The following is an 18,512-nucleotide window of genomic DNA, read 5'->3' as shown; positions in this document are numbered from 1 at the left end:
AACAACATTACAGATGTACTTCCCATTATTTCAACATGTGCACATGAAACTTAAGCAATTGCTATCGTATACACTTTCTAGTACATAATTTATTTTCGTTTTACATAATATACTATGTATTATCTATAAAAAAATTCAAGCATGCAATTTTCTTTTATATATGTGAATGATGAGGGGTATAAGTGTCATTTATGAAGAGAGTTGTTGGTTCAAGGATAAGTTTGAACTAAAATGAAAACTTAAAGAACTAATATGGATAGATTGAAACATCAAGGACTAAACTGTGTCTCAGATGAAACTTGTAGGACCACTTTGCCTATTCACCCAAATTATTTGCTCATTCTCTGTAACCTCTTTAACCGTTCAATTATTTGCTCGAGGTTACAGAGAATTATAATGCCGTTCAATTTTCTCATAACAGAATCATTTTTATAATCCTCGTCCAAATCTTATTTTTATCTCGTACCAATTGTTATACAAAATTTCGTACTAACAAAATATGCTATATATACGGTTCTTAATGGTAAAAAATTGAATCATACTAACAAAATTTTCTCTGTAACCGTTCAATTTTCTCATTTTCTCAGAGAACGTCAATTTTTGAAAATAATTCTCTGTAACCTCGAGCAAATAATTCTAAGAGAACGTCGAGAAAATAATTGCTTGAGGTTGCTCTAAGAAAATTGAACAGCATTATAAAAATTTTGTTATGAGAAAATAATTTTGTTACAGAAATCCAACTGTAAAATAAGATTTGGACGAGGATCAGACTGCAAACAATTGGCGTCAATGCGTCATGCGCATCAGCGCATGCGCACACCACGAGTTGAATTTTCTCGACCTAGCAAGCTCGCTACAGTAAGGTCAATATACTCTCCGTACTTTTCTTCTGGTCCCCAGCCGTCAAAAGGCAGAGTCCAAATTATTGTTGCTATTTTGTCTTGGTGATTGACTTGACTTGTAACCCCTAAGCATCTTTTCTCATCAGGGTCCCACTCAACCAATCTTTGTATAATAAACTGATACAGATACTCCTCCACTCGTAAGCGTGGATTAATCTAATCTCCTCGTCGATGTGATCTTACGGCCAATTGGATAAAAACGCCTCTGGAGAATTTTATGCTCGCTTGGCCACTAATGGAGTTGTTAGTGACAGGGCAGCTGCTCCTCTGCTTCCTGCTGGACTGAGCCGCAGAGGAGGAAGAAACGATGGGGGGCGATCCTACTCGTTGCGTTGCAGAGTTGGAGATGAAAACAGGTGCCAACAAGATCCTTTCTTAGATCAGCTCAGAAATTTGAAATTGAGCATAATTTGATGGTTTATTTGTGCTAATTGAGTAGGACTTTTTTGTGCTAATCGATTGCAGATAGCTGTGTGATTGACATCCCTTCATTGGCGAAAGAACTGAGGGTCGAACTCTCCAGCTTCAAGTCGTCGACGGCGCGGGTCGTCGGCGGCGCCGCGCCTCCGCCGTGCATCATCGTCGACAAGGTTGGTGAGTCCACCCGCATCCACGACCCGCACGAGTACGTGCCGCAGTACGTCTCCATCGGGCCGTACCACCGCGCCGCCGACCTCGCCGGAGAGGCCATCAAGGTGAAGTACCTCGGCGACGTCCTCTCGGCGGCGGCGGCGAGCTCCACCGCGCCGATGACGCTCGAGGACTACCTCTCCGAGCTGGCGCACCTCGAGCACAGCGTGAGGAGGTGCTACGTCCATTCGTTCGACATCCCAAGCAGGGAGTTCGTGCGCATGCTGCTGCTCGACGCCTGCTACATCCTCGTCCGCTTCGGCGACGTGCTCACGCCGCGCACCGCGGCGCCGCCGCAGCCGGCGGCGGCGGCGGCGGAGGAGGTGGCCGTGGCTAACGGCGTCGTGCACGCGGGGCACCGCGTCGTGCCGACCGAGGAGAGGAGAGCGGCCGCAGACGACCAGCAGATGGCCGTCGCGGTGGTCCGCGACGTGCTCTACCTTGCCGAGAACCAGATCCCGTTCTTCGTCGTCGACAAGGTCCACCAGCTGACGTTCCTCGACGGCGAAACTCCGGTGTTGGACGCCATCGCGAGGTACGCGCACGACCTGTTGAGTTGGACGGAGTACTCGGTCGCGACGCCGACGATAGTGGCGCCGCCGGCGCTGCGGCCGGAGCCGGCGAACCTTCTCCACCTGCTGCACATGCACTTCACGCCTACCGTGCTCGCTTCCGGCAAGGTCAGTCGCGGCGGAAGGTCCGTGGGCCGGTGGCGCACGGCGACGGAGTACCACTACGCCGGCGTGACGTTCAAGCGCCGCCCGCTCAGCAGCGGCGGCGGCGCGCGCAGCATCCTCGACGTGAAGGTGAGCCGGCGCGGCGGCGCGCTGCAGGTGCCCCGGCTGAGCATCGACGGCGAGACGTGGCGGCTGCTCCGGAACCTGATGGCGCTGGAGCAGAGCAACCCGTCGGCGGCGGGGAGCCACGTGACGGCGTACTGCGTGTTCATGTCGCAGCTGGCGTGCACGGCGAGGGACGTGGAGCTGCTGTCGCGGCGCGGCGTGATCGTGCACGGCCTGGGCAACGACGGCGAGGTCGCGGGCCTCTTCGCGAACCTGTGCAAGGGCGCCGTGTTCGACTTCGACGAGGCCGACCAGAACTACCTGAGGCCGGTGTGCCAGGTGCTCGACCGGCGGTTCCGGAGTAGGCCGCGGCGGTGGATGGCGTCGCTGAGGCAGAAGTACTTTCTCAACCCGTGGCTCACCGCCGGCCTCGTGGCGGCCACCATTGGGCTCGTCTGCACCGTGATCCAGGCAGTTTACTCCGTTCTTAGTTACGTAAAACCCGGGAACTAGAAATCGGGAAACTATTCTAAACTCTCAATAGGCAGTGCACGACTCAATGTCCAGCACTTGGCTCGCCGTGGCATGGCAAGAGGTGGAAACGCCAAGTCGTCGGTGTCGGATGATACCGTACCGATGATCGGATTTCGTCCAGGGTTCTGCAAAATTCCTCAATCCGCCAGTGTCATCGGTGATGTTGGAAGAATGTCCGGAGGTGCAGCATATATCGAAAAATATGGATATGGAAGCATCTGATGGGAGAAATTGATTCTGAAGATTAACTGTGGTGGATCATATTAGAAGAGAGCAGTGGTCACTGGTCAGCGATAAAAATTGAGCTTTCCTGGGTGCAGCCGCCAAGGTGATTTTCTTGGGGATGTTTTGGGCCTGCTGCTGAAATGCTGACAGGCTGATGATCTGAAATGGTTCGGAACGTGGGCATGCTCATGTCATGTGTGACAATATCCATGAAGTCAGAGCTTGTGTTGGGTGAATTGTGAGGTGGCTTTATTATCCTCCAAATTGTGCTAGTCGAAGATACTTCTGTTTCTATATAAACCAGTTTTGGATGGATCGGGTCTTCTAGTTTATGCTTCATTTTCTATTTATAAAAGAGACAGGCAGTCATGGTCGGTGTACTACATATGAATGTTGAATAGTACATTTTTCTCCGTGTCTAATATTGTAAAATATTTAATAAAGCCAGTTGTACACTTGTACTGCAGAGTAAATTAGTTCACGAGTCACCAAATTCATCACGTTTCTAACTTATGAGTTGAGTCAACGAGCTCGTCATTGTTAGTTCAATACTGTATATAACTAGTGGAGATTACCAGACTAATCCGATTATCGGCGTGCAACGATGATTTTTCTTGTTTTATGGTCCATGTCTGCACAAGTATGATTGCCTTCCTTCGCTCTTCTGCAGAGCCGCAGGCCCGCAGCAGTGCACTCCTGCGCAAAACGGAGTAGCTGTTTTTTTTTTTCTTTTTTTATCTTACGGAGTAGCTATTTTATTTGAACAGATTGCAGGAAATGGTTCTCGTAAATTCTTTTATATGTGCTTGTTATTTTTATGGGAAACACACTATTTAAATCTATACTCCTTACAAAAGGAGTAGTTACCAACTCTTAACTTTTAGAAAGAAAAATAAATTATATATGGGGTCAGAGGGTCCACATGTCAACTACTCACACCAACTTTCTATTTTTGGTGAGAAGAAAAAAATAGCATGAAGCTAGAAAGGTCCACATGTGAATAACAAATATATACGATCATTAAGATATATTATTAGTATTAGCATGCTAATGATAATTTTATATAATTAAAAGGAAAAAGTACAAATTACCCCCCGAACTATGGCGGTCGTCTGAATTACTCCCCTGAACCATAAAACCGGACATTCTTCACCCCCAACTTTACAAACCGGGCGAATTACCCCCCTCGACCCAATCCGCGGTGGTTTTAGTCTACGTGGCGTACATGTGGCAGTCCAGTCAGCATTCTATTTATTAAAAAAAATGTGGGACCGACCTGTCATACTCCTCCCACTCTTCCCCCCTCTCTCTCTTCTCTCTCTCTCACTACTCTTCCTCTCTCTCTCTTCTCTCACGCGCACGGCGAGCAGGGCGGAGGGGCAACGGCGGCGAGGCATAGCGGAGGGGCGGTGGCGGCGGCGAGTGCGACGGCGAGGCGAGCGCGAGTTAGGGCGGCGGCGACGGCGGCGGCGGCAAGGCGAGCGCGAGGGCGAGGCAGGGCGGAGGGGCGGCGGCGGAGGAGGAGGAGGCGAGGCGGCGCGTGTCGACCCCCGTTTTTATAACAGGAATCAATCGTGTAAACAGTACCATTTCCCTAGATCAAGTAGTCTGGTACACACGAATTCATAGCTGAAATACCAAGTGCACATACACGAATATCTAATACGAATTATTACATCATAAGCCCGTAGGCATAGTCTTAAATCATCGGACCGAGCGGTCCGGAATACATCCAAAAGCAGAAATAGATAAGGCAGCGGAATTCAGGCAGCGGCATGCCATTGCCACAGGCAACGACCATACTAAGACCTACTGAGCACCATCGTCTTCATCTCCCTCTTGGTAATAGGCATAGGGATCCTCCGAGGCTTCATCTCCCGCTTCTGGTTAATTTTATATTTGCAAGGGTGAGTACCAACCGTACTCAGCAAGCCATCACAGCAATGATGCACATGACAGAGGAATTCAAAGGATGGCTATGGTTCTTTTGCGCAAAGCAAGTTTTGTAATTCTTTTCACAAGCCTAAGACCTAGTATAGACTGATCAAGTTTTTAATACCAGTGTTCATATTAAACAATGACGGTTCTGTCCACCATCCATTGTGATCCCAAGGATAGCTTCCCGCCATTGAGTCGTTATGGTTTTCTGAGGACGTCCACATTCCCGCCTCTCAGGAAGTGGCTCCATCAGCATAAAAATATCATGCAATATTCCATCCCACTCAAATTAAAGAATTTAGAGTCTAGCCAAGTGTAATACATGTCCCGGTGCTTATTAACCGCGAGCATGGCTATTCGAATAGATTTGGTTTACTCACACTGCAGTGGATGTACACTTTACCCGCACTCCGCGACTGCCCAACATATGAGCCTCATCCCAACACATGAGACGCGTCACGGCAAAGCTTTTCGATAACCTCGCATTGGCAGTACCCACTCCATGAACTTTATATCCTCATGCACTCTAGGCGTACACGGTTTCTAGCAGTGAGAGGAGTTCTGGCGCACCCGGGAAGGAAAGACTCACACATGCATTAAGTTGTAATTATGTTTAAATTCTCACATGGTAGTCCTACTGATGGCGACACCACTGTAGCCACCCGCCTCGCGGTTCTACCAATGGCTGCCCCACCGTAGAGCCCATACCTCACACATCAAGAAACCACTATGCATGGATACTGCCTCCGCTCAGCTATCTATTCCGCTAGGTCTATACCCATACGAGAAGTGCGGTTGTACGGGGGTCGTTTCATGCTTAACTTCATGGCTCGGTCCTTAATTGACCGGGGACGGTGCTAGCCTTTTCCGGATACCACCCAAATCCTCCGTCCGCCCCAGTCGAAAACAGTTGTTTAATTTTATTTCTCTTTTCACAAATCATGTCATCAACATCATGGCAATGTGGCGCTCATGTCTCCACATGTCGTATCTCAATTACCTTCCCAAAGATAATTGCCCAAGCATATAGCACTTGATAAATATGAGTATGCATGATTCTAGAATAGCATTTCTAAGCAATTGTCATAATTGACTAGGGACTCATACGTAATCATGGTTACAAGGATTTTAAGGATAAACAATAATCAAGGCATGGCATAATCACAAGTAGGATGTTTATCATTGCATGCAATTTTATTTGTAAACAAAACAATTTCGTAATCGGGATCAACATGTTCAAGGAACAGTGATGACTTGCCTTGCTCAAGGTCTTGTGGGTCTTGGCCTTCACCCGGATCCGCGGCTCCGTCGGTCTCTATAATTATGTGCGAAAGAACAATTTGAATTCGATTAGAATTCAAACAAAATCCAAATAAATCCAAATGAAAGTCGAATGCGAAAGTCGATTCCTTTATTTTAACTTTATTATTCGCGAACTAAGGCAAACCCAATTTTGATTCAAACTATTTTGCGGGTATAAATGTTTTATTGTCATAAGTTTTTAATTTAATCTACCCGAGCATTATATCCATATAATAGGTTAGAGATTTCTAGCACGAGCTAAATATCTGACGAAATCCTAGAAACATTATATGATTTAATTTAGTCTATGACTAAATGATTAAATATATTACACGGCTATAATCCCTAGTAATTAAATCCGAATTTCTACCATTAATTGATTACTTATAGGGATTACCCAAAATAATCTATAATAATTTATGATAATTCCTATTTTTACTTAATTATATCTAAATTATTACCGCGAATTGATCTCCTATAGATATTACTAAAAATAATCTATAACAATCTATAAAGATTCATCTAATTGTTTAATTCGTAAATAATTAATTCTATAATCAAATCCTAGTACTTTAGGTATTTAAATAGTAGGAGTTCATCTAACGATATTTCTCATTAATCCTATAATCAAATTCTAATATTTTTAAATATTCTAAATCTCTTAAATTTTTCCTTTTTCTCTTTCCTTTCTCCCTCTCTTTTCCTTTCGTTTTCTTTTCTCTCTCTCGCTTTTTCCTCTCCTCTCTTTCTTTTTCTTTCTCTCTCCCTTTTTCTTCTCCTCTCTTTCTTTTTTTTTCCTCTCTTCTCTCTTTCTCCCGGTTCCTTTCTCCCTCTCTCTCTCTTGGCTTCTTGCTCTCCCGGGCGGCGACGACGATGGACGCGAGGGGGGGGGGGGGTGGGCGGCGGCTTACCGGCGGCGGCGACGGCAACGGCGGCGACAGCGACGGTGGCGGTGTTGGCGCAAGGCGCGGCGTGGCGGCTTCGTGGCGGCGGCGCGGCGGCTTTAAGCGACGGCGTGGCGGCGTGGAGACGGCGGCGCGGCGGCGTGGAGGAGTGGGTAGAGGAGAGGGGGTGGAGACGAAGGAGAAGAGGGGGAATAGTGGGGCTTATATAGGGAAAGGGAAAGAGATAAGGGGAGGGGGAGACGCGACGGCGGCGGGGGGCTGGGGGGGGGACGCGACGGGCGGCGGCGCGCGGGGCGCGAGGTGCGACGGCGAGGGATGAGCGGCGACGGGACAGGCGCCGGCGCGCGGCGCGTGGTGCGGCAGACGGCAGCGGCGCGGGGCACAAGGCGCGACGGTGACGGACGAGACGGCCGACGGTGACGGCGCGCGGCGCGGCAGCGGGACAGGACGGGCGCGCGGCGCGGCGGCGCGGGGCGCGAGGAGGGCGCGCGCGGCACGAGGCGCAGCAGCGCGGCAGCGGCGACGCGATAGGCGACGGCGATGGCGACGGCCGCGCGGCGGGGCGCAGGCGCGAGGGGACGGGCGCGCGGCGGCTCAAGGCGCGAGGCAGAGAAGGGTCCAGGGCTAGGGACCGAAATCGAACACCTTAGGTGCAATGAATAGTGCCATTTTCTATTTATCCCGATTTTTGTGTAATTTCCGTATAAATTTGATTCCACAATTCTTAATTTTGCACATATGCATTTTACTCAATATTTGTGTTATCTTAACTAATGAATTCACCCTAGATTAATATTACTCATATTTTATTTTTATGTAATTTATTTGAGTTTTATTTAGGGTTAATTCTTATTCCATCGTATTTAAATTTAATTGATCCAAATATGGTCGCGATAATATTTTATTTATTTCTATCCCACCTAATCTTTATTTTGTATTTATTTTACCAATTTGTTTTTAAGGTTTATTCCTAATTAACTATTCTTTACTCACGATTAATAATCTTCGAAATCAAATCCAGATAGAATAGACGAATAAGATCGGCATGATACAATTAGTTTAAAAAGTTTTTGAAAATCCGTATCTTTAGAGTTTTGATTTTGTCGGTCGAATTTTCAGGGTGTTACAGAGCGAAGGTCGTCAAGAAGGATGGGGAGGCCAGAGTCTTCGCGAAGACGAGCGGCGGCGAGGAGTTCCACGGCGCTAAGTGCATCGTGACGGTGGGCGTCTGGACGAGCAAGCTGGTCATCCCTATCCGTCGTCGTCCTCATCCCGTCGCCGGCGTGGACCTCCGCCGTTGCGCTCGCTTCGCCGCCACTACCGCCCTTCCGCCCTGCCTCGCTGCCGACGCTCCTCCGCCCTGCCTCGCCGCCGCCTCGCCTCCTCCGCTGCCACGCTCGCTTCGCCGCCGCCGCCATCCCTCCGCCCTGCCTCACTCACCGCCGCGCTCGCCGCCGCCGCTGCGCTCGCTTCACCGCCGCCGCCGTCCCTCCGCCCTTCCTCACTCGCCGCCGCGCTCGCCGCCGCCGCCGCCCTGCCTCGCCGTTGCCTCGCCTCCTCCGCCGCCGCGCTCGCCTCACCGCCGCCGCCCTGCCTCGCCGCCGCCTCGCCTCCTTCGCCATCGTGCTCGCGTCACCGCCGCCGTTGTCCCTCCGTCCTTCCTCACTCGCCGCCGCGCTCACCGCCGCCGCCGCCGCCCCTCCGCCCTGCCTCGCGCTTGCGCTCGCCTCGCCGCAGCCGCTGCCCCTCCGCCCTGACTCGCGCTCGCCTCGCCATCGCGCTCACCGCCGCCGCCGCCTCTCCGCCCTGCTCGCCATGCGCGTGAGAGAGAGGTTGAGTGAGACAAAGAGTGAGAGAAGAGAGAGAGGAAGAGTGAGGGAGAGGAGAGAGGAAGAGTGGGAGGAGTATGACAGGTGGGTCCCATATTTTTGTTAATAAATAGAATGCTGACTGGACTAGCACGCGTACGCCACGTAGACCAAAACCACCGCTGATTGGGTCGAGGGGGGTAATTCGTCTGGTTTGTATAGTTGGAGGTGAAGAATGTCCGATTTTGTTGTTCAGGGGGTAATTCGGACGACCGCGATAGTTCGGGGGTAATTCGTACTTTTTCCTAATTAAAATCCCAAGAGATTTTATCTAGGATTGTCACAACTCACGATGGTTTGTCTACATCCTTTCGTCTATATCTATATCTATACCTAATAAAAAAATACGTAAGGATTCCGGTATTTCTTCGTCCGTCATCCCACACGCGCCACTATATATATATATATAGAGAGAGAGAGAGAATAAAATCTTCCTCGAACCTTTTCTTCCAAAGTTAAAATGTTGAATGTGTCCTCGCAAAAAAAAAATGTTGAAAGCGTATCGTTCCTTCGGGTCCATAGATTCTAGAAGGCTTTTCCAATTACCTCATCACCAAAGAATGGATGGACAAATTATAAACTTGTTGATTGTGTCATATTTAAGAATTCCAGATATTCATCCCAATGTAATCGCAGATATTGCCAGCATTGTCTTGCAAAGGGACAGGAAAAGAACAGACGACTAATATCCTCTATCACTGCATTATTACACATCACACAATTTGATCCATCTTGCAGTATAACATGTCGTCTCTGCAATTTTTTTTTTAACGACTCGCACGAGACGGTGCGAAGTTCTATTGATAGAGCATGAAAAAATTACAAGTTTACAACCCTGGAGGGTTATATTTATACCATAACCCACACACCGACAATGCCAACACACAAGTCCGGAAGAAGGCTAGCACCGGACCGGCCGCCGCTAAGTGTGACCGACCGCCGCTAGACCAACAAAGGAACACATACGAGATCTCCACCTAGGGTATGCCAAAACGATGTCTCCAAGAAGAGAAGCGATGGAAAAACCACCGCCGCCGTCCGTCAGGGCTCAAAGGAGCCAAGACTAGGCTTTCGCCCGGCAACCACCCTTGAGGGATGAGACAGCACGACAACGCCCGCCGCTCACCACTGCGAATCTACAGCTGACGCACCGATGCTCCTCCACCACTCAAGCTCTGCCGACATGTGGGACCCCTGCACCGGCGCCCCCGCCGGCCAGCCTTCGTGTGCTGAAGACCGCGCCACACCCATCGGCAGGTCCTCTTCGCACCGAGGTTGCCTCCTCCACCGCCAACCGCGCCTCTCGCGCTAAGCCGGCCTTCTCCACTGGACGTGCCTCTCACGCCAATCTGGCCTCCCTCCATCGGCCGTGCCTCTCGCGTCAAGCTGGCCTCCATCTCCGCCGCTCACGCCTCTCGCGCCGAGCCGGCCTCCGCTGCCATTGGCTGCACCTCTCTGCGCCAAGCCGGTCTCCGACCCCTCCTCCAAACGATGCCGCGCCGGCTAGATGCAGCCGTCTGCCATGCCCTCGGCTAGCCGTTCGAGAACGTCATGCCTCCGGTGACCGCAGTCATGGTCACCACCACCATAGCCGCTACTGCCGAACGCCTAGCCACCGCGTCGTCGCTATCCTCACCTCACACCGGCCCGACTCCTTCCTCGCCTCCACCTGCTGTCGCTAGCGACCCGCTGTTGGTATTTATTAACGACATTACTAGAAATATAATTCCCAGCAATGGCGCAGAAATACTCCTGGTATATTATGGTTACAGAGTTCATCTACAAGCAAACGGATATACCATTGTAGCATTTCACTCGAGAGTATTCCAAGGGTATCGTATTTATTTAATCCCGTGGGAAGATCATGGTATAGAGAACTTGACTAATAGTTTATATGTTACTTGTAATAATCATAGTCTAAGCAGGGGATAAGATAATCCCAAGGGTAGAGTGACACACAAGAAGTAAGCTACTCATTCTCATAATAAAATATCTAAGCTAAGTGGAAAGAAAAGAGAAAGAGAATCTATTCCTATATTTCTAGTATACATAGTATACATACATTCTAGTCATCTGATATACTAGCTAATACCCTCTATCCGTTGCCCTCCTGGTTCTTCGAGAAGCCACCCCTGACTGCCGAGTTCCTTACGATAGCCTGTCATGATCATACAACCGGGGCTAAATACGGAGGAGTACCCTCCCCAGGAAATTAACTTAGGACTATATACACGCGCGGAGGAATACCCGTACCGAGCTGTCACCATCAGCGGCCCACCTCTCATCCGCAACATATAACCCCAAATAATGATATCCCGTAATCTAGACACCACGCCTAAACTACCAGATACTACTCTAATATCATCATCATGACATAGAGTAATTGCATATGCAAATATTATACCCGCACCAAAGAATTTCCCAGATAAGCTAGCAGTATATTCAGTATAACATGAGCATAATGTAAAGTAGGCATTAATATACTCGGAAAGTATTTCAATACCATAAATGTATAAAGAAGAGTATTCTAAATAAAGTATAAAGCTTACAAAAGAGGAAAGGAGAGCTACTAGAGCCATACCCGAACTCTTTCGAAGGCTTCCGGACTCCCAATTTCTACTCTATTCCTATTCTACTAGTTAGATAACACTAAACTAACTTGAGAGAATATGAGAGAGCTCTTACTTGAGGTGTGTGAGTGAAGAGAGGATGAGAGCTCCTTTTATAGCTTGAGAATGACGGTTGTGACGGTTGGAAAGGTCGGTAATACCCACCAACCGTCATTGGGGAGCCATCTCAGCCGTCCAGGAGAAACCTGGATCAAACGACGTTGCGGGGGGTTCGGCCGAACCCAATGGTTCGACCGTACCATGGGCTGGCCCAACCTGGCCCAAAATCGGCAGGTGGCCTCCTCCGTTGCTCTTTTTCGTAGACTTGTGAATTTTGGGCCAATTCATCGTGTTAATTTTGAGTTCTTGGCCCATTCATACATAAGTCTTGTTCTCAACATCGTCCGATTGATTTATCATCTGATTTGATGTCAATTCTCCTCTATTTTATGATTATTCTCTGCAAAAGGTTAGTGAACTAAATAGTAGTGGAATATTATTATTCTAACATGTATACGCATTGCAAGCATAACTAGTTCTCCTCTATTTTGGTAATATTGATGGTCATAACTAATCATTAACGACCGTCAACAAAACCCCCCAAGCTTGAACATTTGCTCGTCCCTAGTGAAGGACGAAAGGAAACAAAAACTTGGTTGTTGATCAGGAGTTGCTACTATGCTGTATATCTTAAAGGTACAGGTACAAGGTATATGTACTCCCTCTTAGATTAAATAATCTTTGGCACGGTGGCTTACCCTTACCCCTGATTTCCATGAGACACTCCTTCTCCTTGCCCTTGGGCGGTTGAAAGACAAAATAGCAATTAGAGCACCAATCACCCAATCTTTATTCAACTTTTATTCCGGAAGTTTTCAAATGATTTTGCAAAAGAAATCTAAGTTCCTCAAATGATTCACTCAGTCTCTCTAAGTGTATCAACATGAATTTCTCACCAGTTTTGTCTTTTTGATTCCTACTTTAAGATTTGATATGTGGAGCTCGGTAGGGATCAAACATGGCATACTTGCATTCACATTTATTAGTAAGTCAAAAACCTAGACTAAAGCAGATAACTAAATATACTCAAGATCAAGATCGTGCGAAGTGTGTGCGGGATATATGGTGGAAATGATACATGAAGAAAATAAATAAAATGCTTCTCCTTTGTGCTTACTTTCTTCTCCCAAAATCCTTCTTTTATTGATTACAGGGCATGGCTACATTTTTTTTTCAATATCGTACTCATACTTGATAGAGCATAACTTTATTATTATTATTATTATTATTATTTCATAACCATACCTTTCCCTCTTTTTTTCTCTTTTTTTTTTCAGAAAAGATTTTCTTTTGCACGGTGATCCAGCCAGTTTACTCCGTTCTTAGTTACGTGAAACCAGGTAACTAGAAATCGGAAAACTATTCAAAACTCTCGAGAGCCCATGTGTTGTGGCGTGGCAAGAGGTGGAAAGTCGTCGGTGTCGGATGATACTTTACCGATGATCAGATCTCATCCAGGGTTCTGCAAAATTCCGCCAGGTGATTTTCTGGGTGCAGCCGCCAGGTGATTTTCTTGGGGATGTTTTGGGCCTGCTGCTGAAATGCTGTCAGGCTGATGATCTGAAATGGTTTGGTATGTAGGCATGCTCATGTGTGAAAAAAACCATGAATTCAGAGCTTGTGTTGGGTGATTTGTGAGGTGGGTTAATTGTCCTAACAATTATACTAGTGGCAGATACTTTTGGCTCGATCAGGATTTCGAGATCGTGCATGATTTACTCTTGTACTGCATATGAATACATGTTTCTTCTCCGTGTATCTGACACTTGTAAAATATTTAATAAAGCCAGTTGTACACTTGTACTGCAGAGTAAATTAATTTATGAGTCGCCAAATCCATCACGTTTCTAATGAGTTGAGTCAACGAGCTCGTCATTCTTAATTCAATAACTAGTGGTGATTACTAATCCGATTATCGGCTAGCAACAATGACTTTTCTTGTTTATGGTGCATTTCTACACAACTATAATTGCCTGCCTTCACTCTTCTGTAAAGCCGCAGCAGCGCACACCTGCAGAAAACGGAGTACTAGCTATTTTAAACATGATTAAATTGCATCGCTGGTACACGAAATTGTCAGATGGGTGTAATCCAGTGCACAAACTTATAAAATGCTCGTTTTGGTGCATGAACTTATCTGGTGTGTGCGGAGGAATGCAAAAAGGACACAACATGGCTAATCTTATTAATTTAGGGGCTCATTAGGATACTATGTAAATATACATATGAGAAGGTTTGCTATTAGATATACACATCTTCAATAAAAATAGAATGGATATAGTGATGGAAAAAAATAAAAAAATCCAGCAAATGATATAAGGGTTAGAAATATATGAAATTCATCACTTCCATGATGAAGGATAAAGTAGAGACCACATTTATGAATATTGCATGTCTTATATACACTCACTACACGTATGCACGTCACATCCTAATCAATATCAGTTTCGTAAAATTAACATTGCCAGACTATTTTGATCCTTGTCCACACGAACTAGACAAGTTCGTGTATAGAAACAAGCATTTTATAAGTTTATATACTAAGTTACACCCATCTAATAAGTTTGTGTACTACCAATGTAATTTACTCTTTAAACATATCGGAGGAAATGGTTCTCGTGAAGTCTTTTATATATGCTTGTTATTTTTACGAGAAACAACAGAAGGGTTCCACACCACTATTTCAATAAAATATATATGCACATTATCATATTAATACCCCACTAAATCCTAAAACTCAATGTGCAAGCGAAAGGGTATAACTTAGTGGTTACCAGAGCCTCAGTAGCACCTTAATTAAATCTTGGGGGTTTGACTTCCTATGGGAGCGAATTCCTCAGGATTTAACGACTTTGTCCTTTCAGTGGTAGGCGACGTACCCATCGATAGCGAGGCGCCTGTGGTGACTTCGTCAATCTCCAGGATTTGCCGGCCAGTCTTCGAAGATGCTAATAGGGGTTGGGTTTACGTGCATGTGTTCATAGGGATGAGTGTGCGTGTGTTGTGAGTATCTGCGCTGTAATGTATAATTCAAAAAGAAACTCAGTTTGCAAAATGTCACAAGCATGATTACATCTTAAATCTCATGTAAGCATACTATATTATCTATAATTTATTAAATTTTAGAACTTAAAAATACAATAATGTTAAATCATTATCCCGCATAATTAACATAATATTTAAATATATTCTTCCATCATTTTTCGTAATATCCTATATACCTTATCATTCTCCACACTTACTTAATGTTATAAGCAATATCATATCAATTATTTTTGAGTTAATTAGAGTCATGCCATTATAAATTTGCCTGTTTTAAAATTTGTCATTACAATTCGGTTAATGATGCCATCGATATACATATTTTACATACATTTGTCGTAAATGCCCTCATCTTCAACCTTCCCTGTCTTCCTGGGTAGAACAGCATGAACACGCTCTCTCTCTCTCACTCTCGGCAAGCAGGAGCTCTCCCTGGTGGCGGAGCTCGGCGTCCCTCTCGCTGGCGTCGAGCGTTGCTCCGGGACTCAGCTAGCGCTTCTCTCTCCAGCGGCAGTTTCCGGCAGATCGGGCGCGCAGATCCAGACAAGTCCAGGCAAACGGGCAAGCGGCTGATGACCACTCACGCGAGGGGGCATGGATGCGACGACGATGGAGCCAAGGGGCTAGGATTTGGCGGCGCTCGTCGCTCTGCCCTGTACGCGTCCCTCTCTCCTGTAGCGATACACGAGATCACTACTCCCAGCGGCGGCAGCGAGCTCGTCGCAGCGGCGGAAAGGTCTCGGAGATGGCGGGTCCTGTAGCGGCTTGGTGCAGCGGAGAGCTGACCCAGCGACGACAACAAGTTGCGTTGTATCCGGCTGCGAGCTACGGCAACAAGCTCGTCGCGGTGGGCATGGATTCATACGAGACCAATGGCCACAACACCAGAATATACAGCACTACGCCATATCGGCCCATTTGTGACGGCCTATCAGTGACGGACCAAAGTGTTTTGTCAGAGATAACCTCATATGTGACGGGTTACAATAAACCATATCATAGATAGGGCTCAAGAAAATAACCCGTCAAACGTAAGCACTCATCTGTGACGGATCTATATAAGGACCCGACACACAACATCTTTAACGTGTCTACATATAGACCCGTCACTGATGACCTCTTACCTGTGACGGGTTTTAAGTTTGTAACCCGTCACAGGTGAGATACCTCACCTCAAACGTGTTGGATTTTTATACATGTCACTGGTGACTTAAAAAAAAAAAAAGAAACCCCTACCACCTACCTAAGGGGCCCACCACCCACCCACCTCTCGGCCTTATCTCCTCTTCTCTTCTTTCTTCCTCCTCCCCACCACTCTCTCCTCTTCCTCAACTCTCTCTCTCACTTCCTCCCGACCTCCCACCTCTACCTCTCTCTTCTTCATGTAATACCCAGAGTTTCAAATTAGTGTATTTCGAGAAATATTAGAACAAATGCGTAAAAGTTTAACTTTTAAACCGTTGCTTGAATAGGTGATCAGGAACCGTGGATGTGTAGAGGTCGCCGAGTAGTGCAAAATAAGTTTATAGTAATCGGAGTCCGAACAAAGTCCCGGGGATTGAATTAATGTGAGCCGTTCGATATTTAGTAGCCTCTCTATTTAACCAATAGAAAAAAAAGAAAATTAAAAAAAAGGGCAACGCTAGCAGCTAACCCTAGCCGCCGCCTCGTGTGCCCTTGTTGCCGCTGCCGTCGTTGCGCCGTCGCAGCAGATTCACCCATCGCCGTCCAACGCCACTCCTGCTCGGCTCCTTCTTGGTGAGTGCTGCCGCCAATCCTTGCTGCTGCTGCTGCCATCGATATGATATTCCTCGCTGCTGCTGCTGATGCTGGTCTGCTGCTGTGCTTCTTGAAGGAACAGAGAGAAGTTTCAGGAAGCAGGGAAAGCAGGAGGAGAAAAGAAGGGAAAAAAAAGGGAAGAGAGGCAAAAGTCGGGGATTTTTTGGGTTTTCACAAATTGACCTCAAATTTGATTTTTCTCCTCTGCAAGGGTAACTCCTCTTGGTCCATAGAAATACAATTTTCACGTGGGAATAGATTAAATTGCCGGTTGAGTGTTTTCATATTTGCTGATTAGAGGCTGATAATAGTATTTTTCAAATCTGGTATTAAACTATCAGGATTCAGATTAGTTGTTCTATATAAAGTTTGTAGTCATCGCCGATATCTTTCTAACGCCGCTGGTTTCGCTCGATTCCGATAAACGGTTTAGGAGAAACAATAGAAACAGTACTGCTGACCGGGTCCGGAAATCAGGACAACAATTCGTTTTCCTTAATCTGGGATTTTCAGAGGCATAATCTGATGTTGTGCTTAACATGAAAGCTGTAGACAATTTTGCCTAGATGTCCGAGGTTGTATTAATTGCTAGATTCTGTTAGACGGTTTGCTAGTTACGCATAAAACAGTAATAGAACTGCTATAGGTTGTTTAATACAATCGGTAAAAAGTTTATATGTTATATGTGTCGATTTTAGTAAATACCCCTTGTAACTACCGTTAGTTGAATATAGTGGTTTGTGCGTAGTTTTACTCCGCATGTGTGGAGAGATCCGGTGTGGAGAGTGTTACGTCGGGTTGCATGACGAACAAATTGAGTTATTCATGGATTGTTTACTCTATCTATTTGTTTCTGATATATTTCTACGTGATAATTAACTGCTTATGTTCATATTATTGTTCACGCCATTTAGATTTCAAGTTGATCTTATGTGTACGATGTTATTCTTGTTTTAATATTCTGGATTCTGGTTCTGCTTAAATAATTCATGTTCCCTGCTTGCTATGGATGTGCAATATGGTTTCAATTTGGTTCTTTGATTCCGGTTTCAATTATTCAAGTACCATGCGTAGTCATGGGAGTGCAATTTGGTTCTTTATTCAAGTTCCTATGGGTAAGCGCTGATCACGCTTACTCGGCTTTGCCGGCAAATGCTAGGATGTATTCACTATTGTCCGGGATGGAAACTACTATTTCAATTCATGCCTGCCTGGGATGGGAACTACTATTTCAATTCATGTCTGCCCGGGATGGAAACTACTATCTTCTTTGACTTTGTGTTTGAAAATGTGTTTCCTATCAAAGAAAGAAAGTCTTCTGTTTATGCTTTATTGCCAATGATATGTATATATGTTTTCTAGTTCCATATTGTTCTGGCTGAGTATTTCTATACTCACTATTGTGTTTTATTTGGTTTTAGGTACGCAGTGAGACTGACATGCATGGGCGGGAAGTAGCACTCTTATCTACACATTTATCTGCACACTATCAAACTATATTGCCTAGGTCCATAATGATACTTAAACTATATCATGGTTCGGTCTTGTAATAATCTTTTAGTTTCTTTCCATGGGTTATATGGATGGATCACTCTGTGGGAATAATATTATTATTAGTTCAATTTATAACTGTTTGTCGTGGATGTCCACATTTATAGGGGAGACTTTGCCGAAATTTCTAATAATTTTGGGAGTTAGTGGTTTTGAGTGTATTTTAGTGTGGCACTCCATGTACGTGTCTACCTGGGGCGTTACACTTCCTCTCGACCTCCCACGTCTCAGTGCCTCTCGACCGCCGGCCACCTCCACCTCCCACGCCTCGCCGGCCCCCAGCCATCGGACACCGGATCTGGCCACCAACGCCTCCCCCCATCGACTGCCGGACTCCTCCCCCGCCTCCCCCATCGGATCCGGCCTCCACGAGGTCAGGGGACGT

General features: G+C 46.4%; 1 protein-coding gene and 1 long non-coding RNA gene across 3 annotated transcripts; both read left to right on the top strand.

Moving 5' to 3' along the window:
* The first annotated feature begins 1,042 nt into the window (after positions 1 to 1,042).
* On the top strand, positions 1,043 to 3,539 carry LOC4345359 (UPF0481 protein At3g47200). The gene is made up of 2 exons (XM_015792926.3): positions 1,043 to 1,258; positions 1,368 to 3,539. The coding sequence occupies exons 1-2, from the start codon at positions 1,210 to 1,212 to the stop codon at positions 2,825 to 2,827; spliced, it is 1,509 nt and encodes a 502-aa protein (XP_015648412.1). The 5' UTR covers positions 1,043 to 1,209; the 3' UTR covers positions 2,828 to 3,539.
* Positions 3,540 to 16,116: 12,577 nt separating this feature from the next.
* LOC107281986 (uncharacterized) lies at positions 16,117 to 18,272 on the top strand. 2 transcript variants are annotated; one of them, XR_001548125.3, is made up of 3 exons: positions 16,117 to 16,555; positions 16,653 to 16,788; positions 17,998 to 18,272. It is a non-coding gene; the product is annotated as an uncharacterized lncRNA (long non-coding RNA). The 2 variants fall into 2 exon arrangements; XR_001548126.3 differs by having other exon boundaries at positions 16,122 to 16,555; positions 16,659 to 16,788.
* Positions 18,273 to 18,512: the final 240 nt, after the last annotated feature.

This window comes from Oryza sativa, chromosome 8 (assembly GCF_034140825.1).
Source record: "Oryza sativa Japonica Group chromosome 8, ASM3414082v1".
Taxonomy (NCBI): Eukaryota; Viridiplantae; Streptophyta; class Magnoliopsida; order Poales; family Poaceae; genus Oryza; species Oryza sativa.
The sequence above is the reverse complement of the archived record's forward strand: the minus strand, read 5'-3'. Positions and strand labels throughout refer to the sequence as shown.

Coding starts and splice junctions, on each gene's coding strand:
- LOC4345359 (XM_015792926.3), top strand. CDS start 1,210: ATGGGGGGCGATCCTACTCGTTGCGTTGCAGAGTTGGAGATGAAAACA. Junction 1,259..1,367: donor AGAGTTGGAGATGAAAACAG/GTGCCAACAAGA, acceptor AATCGATTGCAG/ATAGCTGTGTGATTGACATC.